This window comes from Netta rufina, assembly GCF_964035555.1.
Source record: "Netta rufina genome assembly, chromosome: 1".
In the NCBI taxonomy this organism is placed as follows: domain Eukaryota; kingdom Metazoa; phylum Chordata; class Aves; order Anseriformes; family Anatidae; genus Netta; species Netta rufina.
The window spans coordinates 194,360,925-194,381,374 of NC_140123.1; the positions used below are offsets into that span (position 1 = coordinate 194,360,925).

A 20,450-nucleotide genomic window follows, 5' to 3' on the forward strand; every position below is an offset into this window, starting at 1 on the left:
CCTCCTAGCATCTTTGGTTTGTCAGTAAATTGACAAATCTGTGGCTAGCTGCACCTTTAGAAGGTGTTTTTCTGGCTACTGTGGAATTGATGTGCAGTAAGCCCCTAAGGAAAGGCCTGTCCCTTTCTTATCCCATTGCTTCAGTCCTGTGAGCCCCTGCCACTTGGTGCAGGAGCAGACACCCCTGCGGGCTGAGCTGGTGGAAATTCAGCAGAACTGGGTGTTTGCTGAGGACTTGCCACCAAATCAGCAGGTGTCAGCGCAAAAGAGCTGCAGGAATGTATGACTATGGATTTGGGGGGTAGGGGAATGCTGCTTTTTAGCAGTACTGCTTTTTTTCAGTGTGGCTCTGGCTTGCTGTTAATCAGCTCAGATATCCTGTGAAGGCCTTATGGTGGTTTTATTGGGGTGGGCAGCTGAGCTCCACCACAGCTGCTTTCTCACTCCCCCTCCTCAAAGAGGAATGGGGAGAAAATACAATGCAGAGGGCTCAAGGGTTGAGATAAGGACAGGGAGATCGCACAGTAATTATCGTGATGGGCAAAACAGACTCGGCATAGGGAGATAATAACAGGCAATAAATCCTACTAACAAGCTAGAGAAGTGAAACAAAGGAAAGAAACCAAAAGCACCTATCCCCTATCCATCCTCTTCCACCTCCTCCCCCCAAAGCAGTGCAGGGGAATGGGGAAATGGGGGTTGTGGTCAGTCTGTAGTGCTGCTTCTCGGTCACTCTCGTCCCCTGTGCCATGGGGTCCCTCCCACGGGATGCAGTCCTTGACAAACTGATCCTGTGTGGGCTGCCCACAGGCAGCAGCTCTTCAAAAACTGCTCCAGATACGGCTCTGTACCACGGGGTCCATCCCCCAGGAGCAAACTGCTCCAGCACGGGTCCCCCATGAGTGGCAGCTCCCCCCAGACCCCTGCTGCTGCGTGGGCTCCTCTCCATGGGCTGCAGCTCCGGCCCGGGGCCTGCTCCTGCAGGGGCTCTCCATGGGCCGCAGCCTCCTCCAGGCCACATCCACCTGCTCCACTGGGGGCTCCTCCACCCCTGGGGGGGCTGCAGCGTGGAGATCTGCTCCATGTGGGACACATGGGCTGCAGGGGGACAGCCTGCTCCACCAGGGGCCTCTCCACAGGCCACAGGGGAACTGCTGCTGCCTGCCTGGAGCACCTCCTGCCCTCCTGCTGCACTCACCTTGGTGCCTGCAAGGCTGTTCCTCACTCCTCTCACTCTCCCAGCTTCTCTGTGGTGCAGTATTTTCTTTTTTTTTTTTCCCTGTGTTAAATGTGCTCTCACAGAGGCTCAAAACATCACTTATTGGCTCAGCTCTGGTCAGCAGTGTGGCCCTTACCAAACACGGGGCAGCTTCTAGATCCTTCTCACAGAAGCCACCCCTATGCCACCCCCTGCTACCAAAACCTTGCCACGTAAACCCACTACAGGCCTCCTTTTAGTTACTCCTCCATGGCATGGGCATGTGTGACAGGGGGATCTGAAGGAGAGGGTTTGGTTCTCAGTTTCTGGAAGGCAGCTTGATACATCCTTGTAGCTTCTAAGAAGGGCACGATGTTGATCCATATTGTATGGTTCTGTCTTTTCTGGAACTGCTGTGAATTACCTTCCTCATTGTCATAGTTAACAGAGCTCTGGAAACGTGAGCAGTCTTTTGGCTGAGGACCAGAGTTCGGCTGTACTTCATTACCTGTTTTCCCTGCATCTTTTTCTTCTTGCTTTGTGTGCAGAATGCCTAGAGATGCAGTGCAAGGGAAATGCCGTGTTGGTTTGTGCAGTAATCCATCTGTTCTCCCCTCTGTTGTGATCATATTTTGTTTGATAATGCTGCTGTGTGTAGCCTGTTAAATAGGGAATCAGATGCTTAAGAGAGAGTGGTCCTGATCACTTAAGACAGATCAGTTTAAGTTCTGTTGCTTTGTTTATTTTAAATACAGTACTTTTCCTATTCAAGGTTGAAATGAGATTTTTGTTAAACAGGTGTTGAATGTTACAGCCCTTCAAGTGGGAGGAGAGCAGAAGACAGGAAAATGAAGGATTAGTTGTCCTTCTTTCTCTTCCTGTACCAACTCTACTTGGGCATTGTCTTCACCGTGATAATCGGTTGCAGTTAATGGGCTCACGCAGTGGCCGTACCGGAGAGGGTGATGAGCAGAATTGTTTAATTAGTTGCAAATCAGGGTGCTGCGGAAGTCTTAGAGGAAAAAGTGAAAACTCGGACGTGAGTTAAATGTGCAGATCAGGTAGATAGGTAATGCAGGTAAGAATGATGATTTATCACTGAGTAGAACATACTTGAACAGTCTTTCATAGTTGCTACTTCTGGAATATTATTTTCTTGAAAGACAATATTTACTCCGTCTTACTTTCAGACTTTAAAATATAGAAGATAGTTGTCATGCATCTTTAATGAGAACTTCTGTCTTTGGTGATGACTTCATAGTAACTGAGCTCAATAATCTTGAGTACAATGAGGACTGTGTAGGACTTGATATCAATCAGAAAATGTAAGCACAGAGATTAAAGGTATTTATTGAATGCAGACTGGGTGGTAGTGACCTTGATGTAACTTTTACTGTCATATTCTACTTGTAGGTAAAAAGAACATACTCTCATGGTACGTATAGAGCTGGCCCAATGAGACAGATCAGCCTGGTTGGAGCAGTTGATGAGGAAGTGGGGGATTACTTTCCTGAATTCCTTGATATGTTGGAAGAATCACCCTTCTTAAAAGTAAGGACAGAAGGGAATAGGGTGGGAGAAGGGGGACAACGCTCTCTAGTACTCTTGTAATAAAGTGAGATATTCACTTAGATAACTGAGTTGCTTAATAAATGTTTGCATTGTGACAGAGGCTGCTTTAAAAAAAAAAGGTAACTCACTTAAAAACTGTGCCTTGTATTTCCCATTAGTGTACACTGCCATGGGGAACGCTTTCTAGCTTAAAGTTAGAGAGTCGTAAAGACAGTGATGATGGTCCCATTATGTGGGTACGTCCGGGAGAACAGATGATCCCCGTGGCTGACATGCCAAAGTCACCTTTCAAAAGGAAGAGGTACGTTGAAATATTTTTGCTTGATGAGTGTTTGGTTGGTTTGCAAATTCACTTTATTCCAAACCTTTTGCTGGTTAATATTTTATCTTATCCTAAACTTCTGTAAGTCTTCTTAAAATGCATACTTTTACGTTGCTTTGCTTTGTGAGAGTTGTTTTTGTTATTGGTGGTGATGTTTTTGTTTTGCTTTTTAATTGTTTGCTGTCTGGACAAGTAAGGTGCTCGTTCTCTCTGTAACTTAAGAACTTAAGGTTACAGAGGTTACAGAGCAGTCTAAATGTTCCTCACTTCGTCCATGCAACAAACTTCTGATGTAGCGAGGTGAAAAGTGCAGAGAAATGTAAGTAGGCGAACTGCTGATGTATGCTAGGAGATGGGTATTAACACCCCTGCTCTTAAACATGATCAGAATCTTTAAGGATCTCAAGGGACAAGAGCTTCTCTCTCATCAGGAGGGTGACACGTGCAACATTAAATGCCATCTTCACGCTTCGCTGTGTTACTGGTATAAGTACTAGCTTAAGAGTGAGGATGCCTCTGCAGAACTTGAAAGCTACGTGATGTCTTCGGAGCTCTCTTGCTTAAAATTCGAGTATAAAAATGAAGGGGACAAGAACTGGAAGCAAGGTCAAATGCCTTAGAAGGAGTATACAGACAGCGACCATGGAGGAGATGAAGTTTCAAGCCGAAGTCCATTTGGGGTTGAATTTGGCAAGATGTGAAGGGCAATAAGGACTTCTACAGGTATATGGGCAGCAAAAGAAGTTGTAGGGAAAACTTAGGCTGTCTGCTGAATGGGGCAAAGGTCTGAGAGACAAAGGACATAGAAAAGACCAAGGTTCTGGGAGCTTTCTTTGCCCTGCTCTTTACTGGTCAGATTGGCCTTCAGGGCTCCCAGGTCCTAGAGACAGTGGGAAGGTCTGGAGCAAGGACTGCTTGCCTTCAAGGGAGGAGAGCTGAACAGATTAAGACATAAGCCCTGGGGCTTGACAGGATGCACCTAGAGGTGCTGTGGGAGCTGGCCAGTGTCGTTGCAAGGCGACTCTCAATTACCTTTGAAAGGTCATGGCAGTTGGCAAAGGTTCCCGAGCACTGGGAGAAAGCAAATATCACTGATCCTTTAGAGGGGTGAGAAGCAGAAGCCAGGACCTGGGGAAAGTGTGTGCTGGTCAACATCAACTTGACCCTTGGAAGGATGCCATTTTGAAACATAAGGGACAAAAAAGGTATTGGGAGTAGCTAGCCTTGGTTTACAGAGAGGAAATCATGCGTTACCAACCTGATGGTCTTCCTCATGAGGGGAGCGGAGGGGCAGGTGCTGAGCTCTGCTCTCTGGGGACAGCGACAGGACCTGAGGGAACGGCATGGAGCCGGGACAGGGGAGGGTCAGGCTGGGGGTTAGGGAAAGGGTCTGCACCCAGAGGGTGGTCGGGCACTGGGACAGGCTCCCCAGGGCAGTGGGCACAGCACTGAGCTGCTGGAGTTCAAGGAGCATTTGGACAACGCTCTCAGACACAGGGTCTGATTTTTGGGTGGTCCTGTGTGGAGCCAGGACTTGAAGATCTCTGTGGCTCCCTTCAACGTCAGGGTGTTCTGTGAATCTGTGACTCAGTTCTATTACACAACTAAATGACTGGCTCAGTGGATGAGGGGGGTGCTGGGATGGTGTTAATCCTGACTTTAGAAAGGCTTTCTACACTGGGCACCTATTTTTCATAGATTTCTCAAATTCAAATTAATGAGGAACAAACCAGATGGATAGACAATGAAGTGAACTGAGAACCAGCTTAATTGCTGTGCTCGAAGGATTGTGATCAGCAGCACAGGGTCCAGCTGGTGGGCAGCACTCCAGGTGTTGAAGAGCATTGGCCAAAGGTGTCAACACCTTCATTAATTAATGATGGGACAGAGAACACCCTCAGCAAGTTTGTGGACAACAAAAGCTGGAAGGAGCAGTTGATGCACAAAAGGGTTGTGCTGCCAAGCCAGAGGGCCCTTGACAGGCTGGAGAACATCAGGCCAGCAGAAGTCTCACAAGGTTAACTCAGGGAAGTGCAGAGTCCTGCAGCTGTGAGGAATAACCCTGTGCTCTGCAGGCTGGAGCCCAACTGGAAAGCAGCCTGACAGGAAAAGAGTTGAGGGTCCTTGTGAATGCCAAGTTGGCCGTGAGCTGTCAGCGTGGCTTTGAAGCAGAGCAACAGCCTTTTGGACGGGGTTAGGAAGAGCACTGCCAGCAGGGATGGAGGCAATTCTTGCCCTCTGCTGAGCCACGTCTGGGATGTCATGCCCAATTTGGGGCTCACTAGTTGAAGACACGGCCGTACTGGAGCAGGTCTGGTGACACGCAAGGGGGTGGCTGGGAGAACTGGGGTGCAGCCTTGGGAAAGGGAAGCTCAGTTGGGATCCCATCAATGTGTATGAGCACCTGACGGAGGGCTGTTTAAGAAAATAAGTCAGACTATTTTCATCAGTGCCCTGTGGCATGACAAGAGGCAACGGACATCAGCTGAAATAAAAGATTTTCTATTTAAAATAAGAAACAAAAGCAAGCATACACAAAACCACCTTTACAGTGTGGGCACTTGAACCCTGGAGCAGGCTGCCCGGAGCCTGTGTGGTTTGTGACCTTGGAGATGCTCAGAACGTGGCTGGACGCAGTTGTGAGCAACCCACTGGCGGAGCAGGGGAAGGCAGACCGCACGCTTTCCAGATGTCCCTTCTAACCTTGGCTGTCCTGTGGTTTTAAGCAGAGCATTTCTTGGGAAATGTGTTGCAGCACGCAGTGTGGGCTGGAGCTGGACAGGAAACGCTCTTGTGGCTCTGCTTCCCCCTGCATTGTGTCATCCACGTTCGTTAAGCCCTGGAGAGATGATCTATTTCTGCTTCTCATTCCCAGCTCTACAACATGAAACTAAAAACACATGCACGTTTTCCAGCTGTTTGGTGAAAACTGAACAATCAAACTACTTGAGGGACAGCTGAGGTGTCTATCACTGTTACTTGTAGTGTCAGCTGAGCTGGAACCAGAGCGCTTACAGCATGGCTCAGGCAATGAAGCTCCAGGACCCTTTGTTAGGGCATGTAACTGAGAGAGACAGTCATTAGGGTCTTTCAGTGCACTTAGAGCTTGACTATTTTTTTAATATTGCATCAGCATTCAGATTTTTTTTTTTGCTTAGCTTATTGCATATTTTATTTGTCTTAAGTGTTGCTGTCTCATTTGACTGTACGTTCCCGCAGCCTTGGGTAGAAATGAAGTAATTAAGGGAAATTTCCATGTCACTAGTATTGTTTTTTTTTTCTTATACAGAACTACCAATGAAATAAAAAACTTGCAGTACCTACCTCGAACCAGTGAACCCCGTGAAATGCTATTTGAAGACCGGACGCGCGCCCATGCAGATCACATAGGACAAGGTTTTGAACGCCAGACCACCGCTGCTGTGGGAGTGTTGAAGGCTGTGCACTGTGGAGAGTGGTACGTGGTGTTAGACTTCCTCAGCTAGGCCTCTGAGACACATTTACCTGAATTTCTCTTTATTATCAGTAGTCAAAGCACTGAATAAGCTGACCTAGTGTTACAGATACTTAAATAAGACTTAGATAAGACTTAGTAGGTACTGGACTTTTTTTCCCCTTTATCTGTGTGTGCTAGGTGTGCTTGCCTGCCCTCTGCCAGATGGGCTACAGCTTTGCTGTGTGGTTGAAGCTAGAAAGGTGCCTTGCAATGACAGCATAATAGCTATAACTGAGTTGCTGTAACTAAATTGCCACTGGATGTAAAAACATTTTGCACTCTGTATTGCTGTAAACAGCACATGTAGATGGACTGGGATTGCTGCATTGGAGGTGCAGACAAACCTTTTGGCAATTTTTTGGGTTGTCTGTTGTGAATCTTTATGCTTCTGCTTCAAGGTTGTGGCTGCTACAGCCCTGATTTTTGTATGGTAGGTCACATAAGAAGGATCCTTCTGGAGGCTGTGTGATATTCCTTGGTGTCTCTCTGAAATTCCCATATGTGACTCAGGAAATGAATCTATCTCGTTAGAAGTTGTTTACATTGTGGTCAAAAAAAAAAAAAACCAACCCCCAAACCCTAGTCATGTGGCTTCCCTGGCTCAGAACGGAGTCGTTTTTCAGGAACTTCTGACCTTTTTTTTTTTTTTTTTTTTTTTAGGAGAATAACCTTTAGTTTTGGAGGTTACTTTTACATATGTAAAACACAAAGAACATCTTTTGCTCTTCTTACCTTCCTGTCTAGAATTTAAAGGACTTGAATTCCCTCTGGATGAGATGATGCAAATTTGTGTTACAGTGATTGGATTCATTGCAATAGAAAATACAATAATTGCCATCGGGGAAGAACTGGATTGCTCTGAAGACTGTGGTTTTATTTTGGGCTCTGAGATCTTTCTGTTCACTTCCTCATCAGGCTGATGATAGCTGGAGCCTTAAACTTCCTGCTTGCTCTGATTGTGAGAAGCTGGAGTGAATTAAGACTGAGGAGTGGTAGAACTATAGTTGGGATACTGTGTAAATCGGATGGGGGGAAGAGAAGGAGATGCTCGAAGCTTTATCAAGAAAAAATTTAACTTGAGTGCCCATGGAAATTAGTAAGAATTCAACAGTAAATAAATGTCTGCGGGATCTTCCCATCCTCACCCTATCTCTCCATAACAAGATTCTCCTCCCCTCAAAATCATTACATAATTACATGTTCATTTACGTTCTAAAAATGTTTCCCTGCCTTTTATGCTTCTCAGATTTAAAGCCATCTTCTCTCATAGGTTGGAACTTGTGGAAAAGAGAATCTATCCAACCTACACTTAAACCAGAAAAATTACTGGAATTAGAAGAAAAAATCACTATAGATAAGTGATCTGAAGATAGTTAAAACTAGGCAAAATTATCCAACAAACTTGAAAGTACTTCAGTTTGGGGAGGGGAAGTAGCAATCAGCGTTTCCCTTCAGTATAAGGACTGAAAAGGCATTTTTTAATGCAGGAAAAATGTGGAACTGACATATGTATGGGAGGAAAATGCTGAATGCAGCATAAAATGAAAATATTTCAATCTTGATTTGACCTCCGTGGTAACTTCTTCCCCTGTCCCGCTATTTGTATGGTTTTGAAAAGGCACTTCCGTGTACTTAAAGGGAACTAAGCAAGGCTTAGGATAATGTAACACCATTACTTAATATCTGAAATTATTTTCAGGTGTTCTATCATCTTTACCATAATTCTTAAGCTGTGAGATATGTACTAAAGGAAGCAACATGCATGGAAATCTTAAACTGATCTTAAGGACAATTTTTAATCCATTTGAGTAGTTCAACAGATTTAAACTTTTGTTGAATGTATTCTAGGGGTGATTAGGAAAAGGAAAGGAAAAACACCTGTTTTAATGATGAGATGCCATATATAAAAATCATATTTTCTATGAGGAGAAAATAAAGCTCATTGAACTGTGTGATCAGTTTGTATTTAGTTAGTGTAAGAGTGAATTGAGCTCGATGGGGAAAAAAAAATAGCTTTGTGGTGCTTATAAGGGAATATACGTGTAGAAAAGTACTTGGAGGTCAGGGAATTGCTTCCCACAGCTGCTGAATCCTTTGAGAAGTGCTGGCCGTGTTCGCGATGTGAATCGTTCTCATAGTTTACTTTTGTAAATGAGTTTACTCTGGGGGTTTTGTGGTCAGAGGAAACTGAAGAAGAGGAAATATGCCTTGCTTTATGAGCTGGGAGCAGAGTGCTATTAAGGGTAATACATATCCATAATTTGGGTAGACTACTTGGGCAGAAAGCCTCCATGATAGTGTTTAAGGGACGCTTCTGCAGCTGCCTGGAATGCTTATGTGGACAATTTGTCTTGAGGAATTGTATTTGCCTTTGTCAGTTTGTTTGATCTGTTTCATCAAGGAAAAACCCCGTAATACATCTCTATCAGCTTTATGAAAAGATAGTGCTGTGTTGTGAGATAGTTGGTGGACCACAGGGGAAGATGTCGATTTTCAGAAAACAAACTTCATTGGGATCGTGGAACTATGAGTACTGCTCATGGAGTAAGAGAACGGTGAGGCAATTAAATCTCTGGCCCATGTGAGGTTTTTAAAGGACCAAAGTAGAAAGTTAAAGGACTGAAGTAGAAAGCTGTGCTATTCCTTGTGTAACTGTGGAAGGAGTAGCACGGTTGCTCTTTGAGGACCAGGTAATTCAGGTGTTCAACACCAAATTTTTGGGTTAATGGAGTTGATCAGCATAAAGTGGTAAATGGTGCAATCCAGAAGCTGCTGATGACTGAAAGTGGGATTTATTTAGGTGTGAATATTAGGTAGAATGATGCGTCTTTTAGGGCACACAGGAACAGAATTGTCAAAGGAAAAGCTTTTGGGGATGGAGAACGTAACTGCAAACAGAAGTGTTAGTACTTGGAAGAACTAATTTTCTCTTTTCCCAAATATGACAAGCTCTTTACTTGAGAATTTCTAGAATTATTGGATTATGATCTTGTAAATTAAACAAGGCCATAAATTGTAGAAGAGCTGTGGCTCTTACTAGCAGACGTTTTAAGGACTCTACTCGTCCTTCAAGTCTGACAAATGCTGGTGTTGTCATTGTGCCGATTACTTAGCGGTGTTCTCATGTGTGACACCAGGCGTGCTTTAGAACTTAGCAAATGCCTGTCAGGTTTGCAGTTGTGGGAACTGAAAGTCTGAGTGATGAGTAGACAGAGCAGCTCTGAGGAGAAGGCCCTGGGGGTATTGGTGGATGAGAAGCTCAACATGAGCTGGCAATGTGTGCTTGCAGCTCAGAAAGCCAACCGTGTCCTGGGCTGCGTCAACAGCAGTGTGGCCAGCAGGGTGAGGGAGGGGATTGTGCCCCTCTGCTCTGTCCTCATGAGACCCCACCTGCAGCCTACGTTCAGTTCTGGGGCCCCAGCATAAGACACGGACTTGTTAGAGATGGTCCAGAGGAGGGCTGTGAGGATGATGAAGGGGTTGGAGCACCTCTCCTATGAAGGCAGGCTGAGGGAGTTGGGGTTGATCAGCCTGGAGAAGGGCCTTCCACTCTTTCTTCAATTAAAGAGGGCCTACAGGAAAGTTGGGGAGGGACTCTTTGTCAGGGGGTGTAGGGATAGGACAAGGGGGAATGGCTTTAAACTAAAAAAGGGGGAGATTTAGATGAGATATAAAGAAGTTCTTCGCTGTGAGGGTGGTGAGGCACTGGGCCAGGCTGCCCAGAGAAGCTGTGGCTGCCCCATCCCTGGAGGTGTTCAAGGCCAGGCTGGATGGGGCTTCGGGCAACCTGGTCTGGTGGGAGGTGTCCCTGCCCATGGCAGCGGGTTGGAACTGGGTGGTCTTTAAGGATCTCTTAACTGAAACCATTCCATGACCCTATAAAATTCAGGTGTGCTTTTACAGGGACAGCAAAGGCCACTTAATGTCATCGTTGTTGGTAAGAACTCAACCCCTCTGTCCAGTGCTTTAGCAGGCAGCTTCTGAGCTTCTGTTCTAGACCAGGGAGCTGTTAGTGCTTTTCTCTATGATCACAGGAACTTGTTTAATGTTGCCAGACCTTACCATGAATATTTCTGATGTAGCACTGGAGGTCAGTAATCTTGAATCTGTTTTGAAAAGTTAGAGCACAAAGTCTAGCAGTTTTGAAGAATGAGGTTAAAGAAAAAAGGTTCTTGCCATAAATAGTTCTGTCAGTGCTCTAGTAGGGAGTTAAATGGGTTTTTCCAAGGTCACTTTTTTCCTAGGTCACTTTATAGTTTGGATTAAATGTCTTTTTGGACATCTAAATGAATTATTTTGCTATGATTTCACTTGATTTAGATCGTACAAAATGCAATCTCCAAGTTGCTGTGCTAAATAACAAATCTCCAATTTTAGAATTAAAAATTTCCTGGCATCCCTTTTGTAAACAGAGGAAATTGCCATGTTTTGTGGCAGGATTTCAGTAATGCATTAAATTGCACGTGTATACAGAGACTGAGGAAAGTAGTGTTTAAACAAAAATCGTTGACTTTGCATTATAGAGGATACAGTATAGAACATGGTGTAAACGAAGCAGTGAAAGCTTTGCTTTGGGTTGAAGTCTTCTAGCATGTGAATGCTCTTTGTGCATACATCAGTGTTGGTTCTTCACCTCATTTTCAAGTGATGCTGACTCCAGACATAGGTACATATTCTTGCCTAATGTAAATCATCTTTTAAAAACATTTACTACGAAACATAACTGTATATAGCTGCATTGTAAAAAGGAGGTTAATGCAGCTAATATTTTGATGTCATTGATGAGAGATGGTTCTTTAAGGTTTTTGCCTTCAATACTTAAAACTTGCTCAGGAGTACTTAGAACCAAATGGAGAGAAACGCTTTCATCTTTGCAAAACTGAAAATAAAATACGCAATTTGAAAGATATCCCTAGCATACTTCCAGGCTTTTTTTTTTCTTATGAAAATAGCCTCAAGCTAGCTATTTTTTGCTTTGAGGTCAAGGCCTAAATTAAACAAACATGTCTCCTCAGTTTAAAAAGCCCCATAAACCGTACATCAGTGCCTGCTTCCTAGGACATAAATAGTACCGTGTGTACAGAGTGTGGTGATCCTTGTGTGTTTTGAGAAGACTGCTCCAATATCCGTGAAATACTCTGACACGTACCAAAGGGTTTTGCTTTACTGGGTGAATCCACGCTTGGGGCTTGTCCTGGGTGCCCATGGGGAGGCAGGAGGGTGCCCAGCTCTCTGGGGATGTTGTCACTGGGGATGTTGGCACAGCCCCTGCGTGTCCCTGCGCAGCAGCCACACAGGTCCTGGTGTGCCTGTCCTCCCTGGGGAGGAGGAAGGGAGAAAGCTGTAACCCAGGCTCTTACTGGCTGCTAAGCCATCCTTGCAGAAACACTTGGCTTTTCAGCATGCACCTATAAACTCCAACACGAGCTTTGTCCTGTGTAAATGGAGTCTTATCCGTGGATTTTTAAATGGAAACAAACCAACAAAATAACCCCCCCCCATCCCTCAAACACATGCAAAGCTTCATCTTCTGTGTGCCTGTGGAAGAACGGAGTATGGCATTTAGATCAGAAGGTGGTAGGGGTTTTGGCTACCTTTGCATTTTGTTAACTGACTGATTCAGGATAATTCCTCTAGAAACACTCTGATAAAAATGGTGAATGTTTCAGGGGGATATTGTGGGACAACAAGTGAATTCCTATCTCAGTTTGAATACTGAGACAAACCATAGTTTAGGTTTTGTTCTTTTATAGCTCTCTGGTGAACACAAGTACTAGTGTTGTTTTTTAGGAGATATTGTGGCAGATGCCAGCCCAGCCTTTGCTGCTCATTAACATCATGGCAGATTAATGTAGAATCGGCTCTATTATGTTTGAGACTAAGATACTAAGCAATGTTAGCAGCACTCTGACAAGTATGATGGTGTCCTTGGAGGCAGCAGATGTGTATTCCCCATTGATGAGTGCTGATAGTAAGTCCAGCATCTGTCAGCAGCAAGGCAGGCTGAGGTCAGCTCAGAGTATTGAGCTCTGACTGTTCGTGGCTCCGTTTACTGCCACTTCTTTAAAAAATGAAATATAAACGTGAAATTGTTGTTAACTTATTTAATCAGTATAACAAGCTCGTGATTGAGAACTAGCTATTTTAGTCAGCCTTTCTTCTCCAAAGTATATGTTATGGTAGAATTGCTGAGTTTATTTTTAGTTCATTTGCTTTATCCCTGCTACAGGGAATAAAGAAAATCTGCAAGCATGTTAGTTTCAGCCTCTGACTGTGCAACTCTTACTTTTATGTAGGTCTGAGCAGCCTCGTATAACCAAAGATGTAATTTGTTTTCATGCTGAGGACTTCTTAGAGGTAGTTCAGCGAATGCAATTAGACTTGCATGAGCCTCCGCTCTCACAGGTAAGCATGCTGTGAACAGCTAAGTGGGTGTCCTTTGTAAGTTATAAAACAAAGTTTTCATCCTTTTTTCCTTTTTCCTCCAGTGTGTCCAGTGGGTTGATGACGCAAAACTTAATCAGCTGCGAAGGGAAGGCATTCGATATGCCAGAATTCAGTTATTTGACAATGACATTTATTTTATCCCAAGGAATGTTGTGCACCAGTTCAAAACAGTTTCGGCTGTGTGCAGTTTGGCTTGGCACATCCGGCTCAAGCTGTACCATTCGGAGGAAGAACTCTCTCAAAATTCAAGTACTCTTGAAGCAGGGACCTCTGCAGACCCCAAGTCTTCGGTTATCGGACTTCAGACTGACAGCAGAATTTGTATGATCAGCAAAAATACCTCCGAAGACACCAAACTCTCAGATGCTCTGCAGACCAAGTGTCTGCAGCAGGAATTTATGCCGATAAAACACGAACCTATTGCATCTCACCGAATAAAAGAAGAATCCATGAATGTCGATCTTGTTGAAAAGACGGTGGCACCTAATGACATCAGGGGCCAGGCTGTGCAGACTGGATTGGATCGGATTGAATTGGCGACGTTTAAGTTTGAAATGGATTCCAAATTTGAGCCTGCCAACAAGGACTTACAAGGCAAGTTATGCCCTGGAAGCCACATACACCCAGATGATACGAGACAGCATAGTTCATCATATCCAAAACTGCACGGACAAAGAGAAGATGATTTTTTGTGCTAAATTTGTATATATTGTTTTAAATTCCTTTTTAAACTTAATGATGTAATAATGTAAAGATTCATAAATTCTGTGGGGCAAGTTTGTGACTTGCCTTCGCATCTGTTACAGAAAATAGTTATGTAGCTTTGTAACATTCCTCAGTGCCTGTCCATAACTGTGAAGTATCAAAGCACTTAGGGCCAGATGCACTGTAAACACTGCAGGTTTAACATAAAGAAGTCTTTAAATAATTTTGAGTTGTAGGTTTTAGAGTAGAGCTGACATTTAACATATATATTTTTTGTAAGATGAGCCAGAGTTGTTTTTGACAATTCCAGGCTTTTCCATAGAGCTTATTTATACCAATTTTTTCATTTTAAATGTGTCAGCACTGTAGTGTAAATATCTTTTTTAAAGATCTTTTTAGTGTGATTTATACTGAAATGTGAGCCGCTTAATAAAGGTTCATAATAACAGATTGGTTTTATTTTTGGATCTGCAAAAAATAATTCAGTTAAACTGCCTCTCTAAATGGTTTTGCTTCTACCTGCACTGAAGCATAGGATGCCCTTACCCTGTTGTGGTGTGAGGAGCTGTAGCAGCCAGAGGTAGAGTTGAGGCATTCTTTGTAAACCAAGATTAGTCAGGATGCAGAATCAGTCCTCCCTTTACAGGGTTTCTTACAGCTGACCATTGAAGGCACTCCCCAGACTACTGTCACCAGATGGTAATGTGGAACAGAGGCAAGTGCTACCCGCAGCCTTCCCACATGTTGGGGAGTACGGTTGGGTACCGGGGGTTCCAGGAGTGCTGCCTGCAACTGCTGGCATCTCTCTGAGCTGGGGTGAGGTGGCAAACTCCTTTTCATGCTTACCTCCTCCCCCTGCACAAGCCATGATTAAGGAAGTTCCATTTCACATTTTTAAAAAAACAAGTCTAGCAGTTTCTACCTGCTGGTGAGTTACCTGACTAAATTAGGTCAAAGAATGTTTTTAGATGGTTACAACAGCCTCAACTCGAGCAGTGACCTGAAATTCACGGAGGCAAATTTGGATTCAAACTGCTCCGTGTGCTGATAGTGCAAGGCAGTGGTCTGGTAGGAAGATCCCTTGTGAGTCCCAGTTAGGAAGAGTTGTTTCATCAAGGGAATGATAGTGGTGATGGAGTTAAGTGTTCACCTCTCTCTGTTCCTGTGGACCTCCACAGTTCTCCTAGGCCGTATTCTGAGGGAAGAGGATTTCAAGGCTAGCTAGCATCTGATGTGGTAATGGCAAACACTCTGTAATTTAACTTATTTAATTGTGTGTAACATATTATTGTATAGTTCAAAGACATCTGAACGATATTTCTTTTTCAGGTAGCTACAAACAGCAGCAAACTGCCCTGCAGCCTGTCCTTCAACATAGTATTTAAACTTAAAAGCATAAGCCTGGTGTTTCTAAAGCCCTCTGTCTCCATTTTGGGGGGGATTTTTTCCCTACACCTTTCTCAAAGTTGTACATCCTTACATCCTAATTGTCAATATTTGATACACTTGGCGATCACTCTGGCTTCCATTGTAGCAATAGAACAATGTGATTTTTTTCCCCAGGTGATGTCTAGTTCAACTTCGAGGCCCTTTTTGTTGCAAATGTTTCTTGTTCCTAGGTTGTTAAAAATTCAGATTGTTACTTTGTACTTCTGCCTAAAATCAGCCATTGAACTGATGCGTGCCCTGTTGTGTTTAAATGGAAGATAGGTCTGTTGAGGAATTATTAATTAAATCAACTTTTGAATTGCTAAACATGACTCCTACATAGCCATAATTATGTATTAGAGAAGCAATAGAAACAAATCTCTTGAATGTGGCTAAATCCTACTGCTATTGTCAGTAATGCTGGTGAAGAGGTTACTGCCAGTTCTGCAGCCTCAGGGATCTTGCTTTCCCCTCACTCCATGAGCAAGCAAAATGGTTCATGTGTGACATGGTAAGTTCCTGCTCCAACCTGTGCAGATGTGAAAAACTAATTGGTTCACGGAAGGGTTTGAGCCTTCCTGATAGAAACCTTCCTGATAGAAACATGGTCTCAGCTCCCACCGTGTTCCCTGGACTATCAGGGAATTGCCACCACAATCCCCTTGGCTTTGTGAGCACACGTACGGTTACGTAGCCTTCTGTTCCCTTTTGTTGTGCCTGCTGGTGAGAGCAGGGAAGAGCTGCAGGCTGCCGTTCTCAGCAAGCATGCAGCTTTTTCAGTCTGTTAGTAGGAAGCTGCAGCTTTTTGAAAACCAGCCTTCATAGATCCTGATTTTTTTTTTCGTTTAAACTTTTACACACAAATGGACTTAAAGGGGGAAAAAAAGTATGCTGGTGATCCATCTGCTCATTATTCATTCTGGTCCAAGTATTTTTTGTCAGGTTTTAGTAAAATGTGTACATCCCACTCGATGGCAGACCATTTTCTGTATCATAGGTGCTGTCTAGACTGAAGAAATGCCTTTGAAAATGGCTTAGCAAATACGACTTTTCACATAAAATTTAATTTCCATTTGACAACCTGCTCAGTGGTCTTGGCTGATACGGCCTTGAACTTCTGCCCAGGTACGTCTTGGTTCTGAAAACTTGCTTCAGCTGCCTGCATTGCATCTTCAACCCTTTTTTTCTTTTTTTTTGCATCACTTTCAGAATTTTAAGAGAGACAAGGGGCAGCTCTTACAATTTTTATGCTTTATTTTTGAGACAAACTAGATTCTGATTTCTAGACACAATTCCTTGTAGGCAGGATATGAATAATTTCAACATCACCAATGGCTGTCAAAACTCCCTTTGTATTCCAGGCTGCAGATAGTCTGGGCTGACTGGCAATATGAGCATGTGCTTCTTGGTTTGCTTTAAAAAACAACACAATTTTTGTCCTCTACCCGTGGTGTATTCATTTTGAGGCGGTCCCTCTTTAGGAGGGAGCACCTCTTCAGAGATGTTCAGCTCCCAAGTTGTTCATTAGTCTGCCAAAAGTCTTTGCTCTCAAGTGCTCCCGTGCGATAACCTCCCTCCCTGCTGCACACAGCTTTATATTCAGACTTGGGCTTCAGCAATAAATCTTTCATGCCTTCTGATGTACTGAAACTAGTCTTTGCTTGTTGCTTTTTTCCCCCTCCTGGATTTCAGCTGTGTATAAATCTTCCCGTTAGCTGGTACTTCAGCTGAAATCTCCAGTGGTTCACTTACCTCTTTCGGCCCTTGTTCTTCTGCAGATTGGAGAAATCTGCTGAAAGCTTATTGCCTGTGCTGCAGTGGTGTTCCAGCTCATGACACGATGTGCACAACTCCAGAAATGCTTTCCTAGATGCTGGTACCATACCTGTGGGCAGCAAAGAACTGCATTGTTACTACCAATAGCTTTCAAGGTGGTAGCTACTTTATTTTCCTCTTTTAATTACTGGAGCTTTTGCATTTCTCTGGCAACTGACTTCATGTGTTACATACAAGTGTTACTTGGTGTTGTCATCCTCCAGCCCTCCAAATGCCTGCAAATTGACTCTGAAACAGCATTTTCATTACAGGTACTGCTGGCATGCAGATTTTGCCCTTCCTTGTTACTATAGTGAATATTTCAATACATCTTTAATGGAAATATTAATTCTATCTAGTATTAGAAATAAAGTATTATTTCCGAGGGTGATTTAAGTATTCATCTGTGAAAGAGTTTCTTGGTGATAAATAAAATTGATTTTTAAGCAAATACACGTGCACAGTAAATAAGTTGGTGTTGCAAATAATGTAGGAAATGGGGAAAAAAAAGAATGCTGTGAAACGGATCAGCAGAACAGTACAAACTTGGAAAACTGAATGGGTCTTACAAGAAATACAGGAAAAACATTCTTTGTTGAAAAGTGACTATTTTCTAATATCTGCATGTGAATAAGGGTGCTGAATTGACTGAAAGATCCATGTTTTCTTTATGCTCATTGGCAAAATAAACTGTTGTGGGGTAGATTACCATCTGACCCTAGCAGGATGAAAGCTGTATTCATTGTGACCAAATGATACAAGCAGGCTCTCCAGTGTAATTTCATTCATTCTCTTGTGCTCACATCCTTAGAGAACCTTGTCTTTAGGCAAACCAGCGCCTTTTTGCTAACTGTGAATGTGTCCAAGCTGGAAATGGGAAGGACAAATTTTCATTTATTTGTAGTTTGCTGTGAATGGCACTGTTGAAGTCGATTGTGAGTCCCTGTTACTACTTGTTTGTTAAACTAATGCTAATTTAGGTGGACAAAAAGCACTTTAAAAGCTCTGTAATAGGTGATACTGATATTTTGTGCAGATCCCACTGATTTTGCAGCGTATGTGAGAAAATCTGGGCAACTTTGATTCACTAATTTCATTTTCCTTAGAAATACAAACAGCTCTGTGTTGTGTGTGCAGCTTCTCACCCAGAAGCCGTGATTGACTTCACAGTATCTAGGTTGCTGTTCCTATTAGAATCATCAGGGATATGGACTCTGCAAACCTCGTGTATTAGTTTCTGGCCACTGTTTTTGCTCTGTAATATGATGCTAATATTTCTCCTGCTTTAGCGCTGTGCTGTATTGAAGTGCCAGGTAAACACTGGTTGTCTTGTGTTCTGGTCATGCTGATAGATTAGCCTGCCGCTGAGGTCGTTAGTCCTAAGTAGTCCTTTAATATTTGGTGTACAGTTATGATATCCTGATACAAACATCAATTAAAACAGCAGATAAAACTTCTATTTTTATCAAGTTTTATTTTTCAGTAGCTATTTTGATATGTTTACTTTTACCAATTAACTTCCAGTCCACCTGAATGAAAACGTGACGTTTCGTAGAGTTTAGACTGGCGTTATAAAGACTGCTTTTTGTGGCAGTTTGTTTGAATCTGGTTGCGTTTGGACAAAATGGGGCAGTTAGCTGAGAAAGGTATCCCATAGTGAGCATCTCAAGAAGAAGAAAACCTTGCAAATTAGACAGGTGTGGAAAATTAATGCCACATGAAGCAGCATTGCTAAAGCTATAGCCTATTTTGACATAGTCACCTTCAGTCAGCCATCAGAAGTTTCCGTGTACCAAAGGACTAGAACATCTCATTTATGATTGTCTCTGGCTCTTACGCTGTCATTCCACTCTAAAGGAAAAGGGTTTTCTTACATTTGCCATTCAGTTGTGATGTTGGTTTGTTGGGAAAGGCAGGCTGAAGGAAACAGCATTGCTGTGTTCTGTTTTTGTCTGCTCTTTATCCAACTTCAGTACAAGGATAATATATTAATATTGAATAATATTGCAGTGTCCAATTGCAGTGGTTCCTTAAGTTGCCTTAATCCACCAAGATCGATGCTTTTCATCATTGGGTGATAGCCTGGCCCCTTCTAGGTGTACAGGGCTCATGTGTGAGACTAACTCCATCCAAAACTTCAGATGATACAGGTACAATAAATGGTACAAACTTGTTTTTTTCTAACTCAGTGCAGAAATTGTGTGGTTATTTTGATCTCTACCTTAGTTTAAAACAAAATAAAGTGTCTCAGCTTTCCATGCCAATAAATATAAAGGATATAGTTCTGGAGATTAAGTTATTTGGGAGCTTTACTACTGAAAAGCAATGTTACTTGTTCTCAAACTGAAGTGGTGTTAAAATAGATACTACCTAACATTGTTAGAATTCTAAGTTGGTGGGAGTATTAAAATCTCATGTTGATAAATCCATTTGTACCCCCAGTTTTTAACAGAAATCTTTACCCCAACTTTTATATCGGGCAAATGTGAAAATTTCCATGAAGTTACTCTTAAGTTCTGCTTCTGTATTACTCTTCATATTTGTCAGCAATAGTACTGTTTTCATCTCTTGAGTGATTCTGTAACAGTCCTGTGCTATCTTATTTCTGAATATTGTTGTCCATGCCTACCAGCACACTAAATGCATGTATGCAGATTCTTAAGGCATTTTTAGTTAGTTTGGGGTGTATGTCACACAGCTGTATCTTTCAAGTACAAGAACAGAAGACTTCATACTCCTGAGATGGTGACGAGTCAAGAAAAGCAATATAAATAATTGAAAAACTTAGTTTCATGACCTCTTACCCATGTGCATTGAGTATTTATTTTCCTGGATCAGACAAAAGTAGATGCTCATCTACAGTGCATGCCAAAGTGTTCAAGCTTGTATGAATGATTTGAACAGAAATAAATGATGTAGAATGTGTATCACCATATATATGCCATCAATATATATATTATACAGATAATATATATTTATCATCAGCATACGATAAATATTTTGTTTCATTTCGTAAGAACAAGCTTTTCACTTGTCTTAAAACAAATTGGTAGATGGCAAAGCTTTCTCCTCCACACCCCATGTCAAGTGTGACGTGGATAACTGAGAAAAAAGGTGTTCTCACGTGCACGAGGTCAGTGGGTAGTGACTTCCTCCTGGAGACTGCTTCTGGCAAATCGGTGTGAGCCATCTCAGCATCAGCTTTCCCTTTTCCTGACACTATCAAACCTTTTTTTTTTTTTGGTTTTGTTTAATGGTGAGTCTGTAAATTTTAAGAAAAAGCATGAGAAGTACTCATTCTGCTTCACAGCTGTGAACAGTGCCTTGGAGAATGTGGTAATTGTGAGTAGCTGCAACTTCTGCAACAGCTTCTGAAAAGATCACAGTGGACTACAGCAAAGTCTGTCAAATCTTTCTGAATGGGGTTCTGGTATCACAAAAAAGCACAAGCGATTGTACCATACCAA

General features: G+C 42.8%; 1 protein-coding gene across 2 annotated transcripts in view; it reads left to right on the top strand.

The window, feature by feature from the left end:
• RSBN1L (round spermatid basic protein 1 like) overlaps nt 1–18,832 on the top strand; it is a 53,445-nt gene extending 34,613 nt beyond the window's left edge. For both annotated transcript variants that reach the window (XM_084294836.1, XM_084294837.1), the window contains 5 exons: nt 2,612–2,749; nt 2,929–3,071; nt 6,382–6,549; nt 12,885–12,993; nt 13,077–18,832. In XM_084294836.1, coding sequence (XP_084150962.1) covers nt 2,612–2,749; nt 2,929–3,071; nt 6,382–6,549; nt 12,885–12,993; nt 13,077–13,733 — 1,215 coding nt within the window. In that variant the 3' untranslated portion in view covers nt 13,734–18,832. The remainder of the gene's footprint in view (nt 1–2,611; nt 2,750–2,928; nt 3,072–6,381; nt 6,550–12,884; nt 12,994–13,076) is intronic.
• The last annotated feature ends 1,618 nt before the right edge of the window (nt 18,833–20,450 follow it).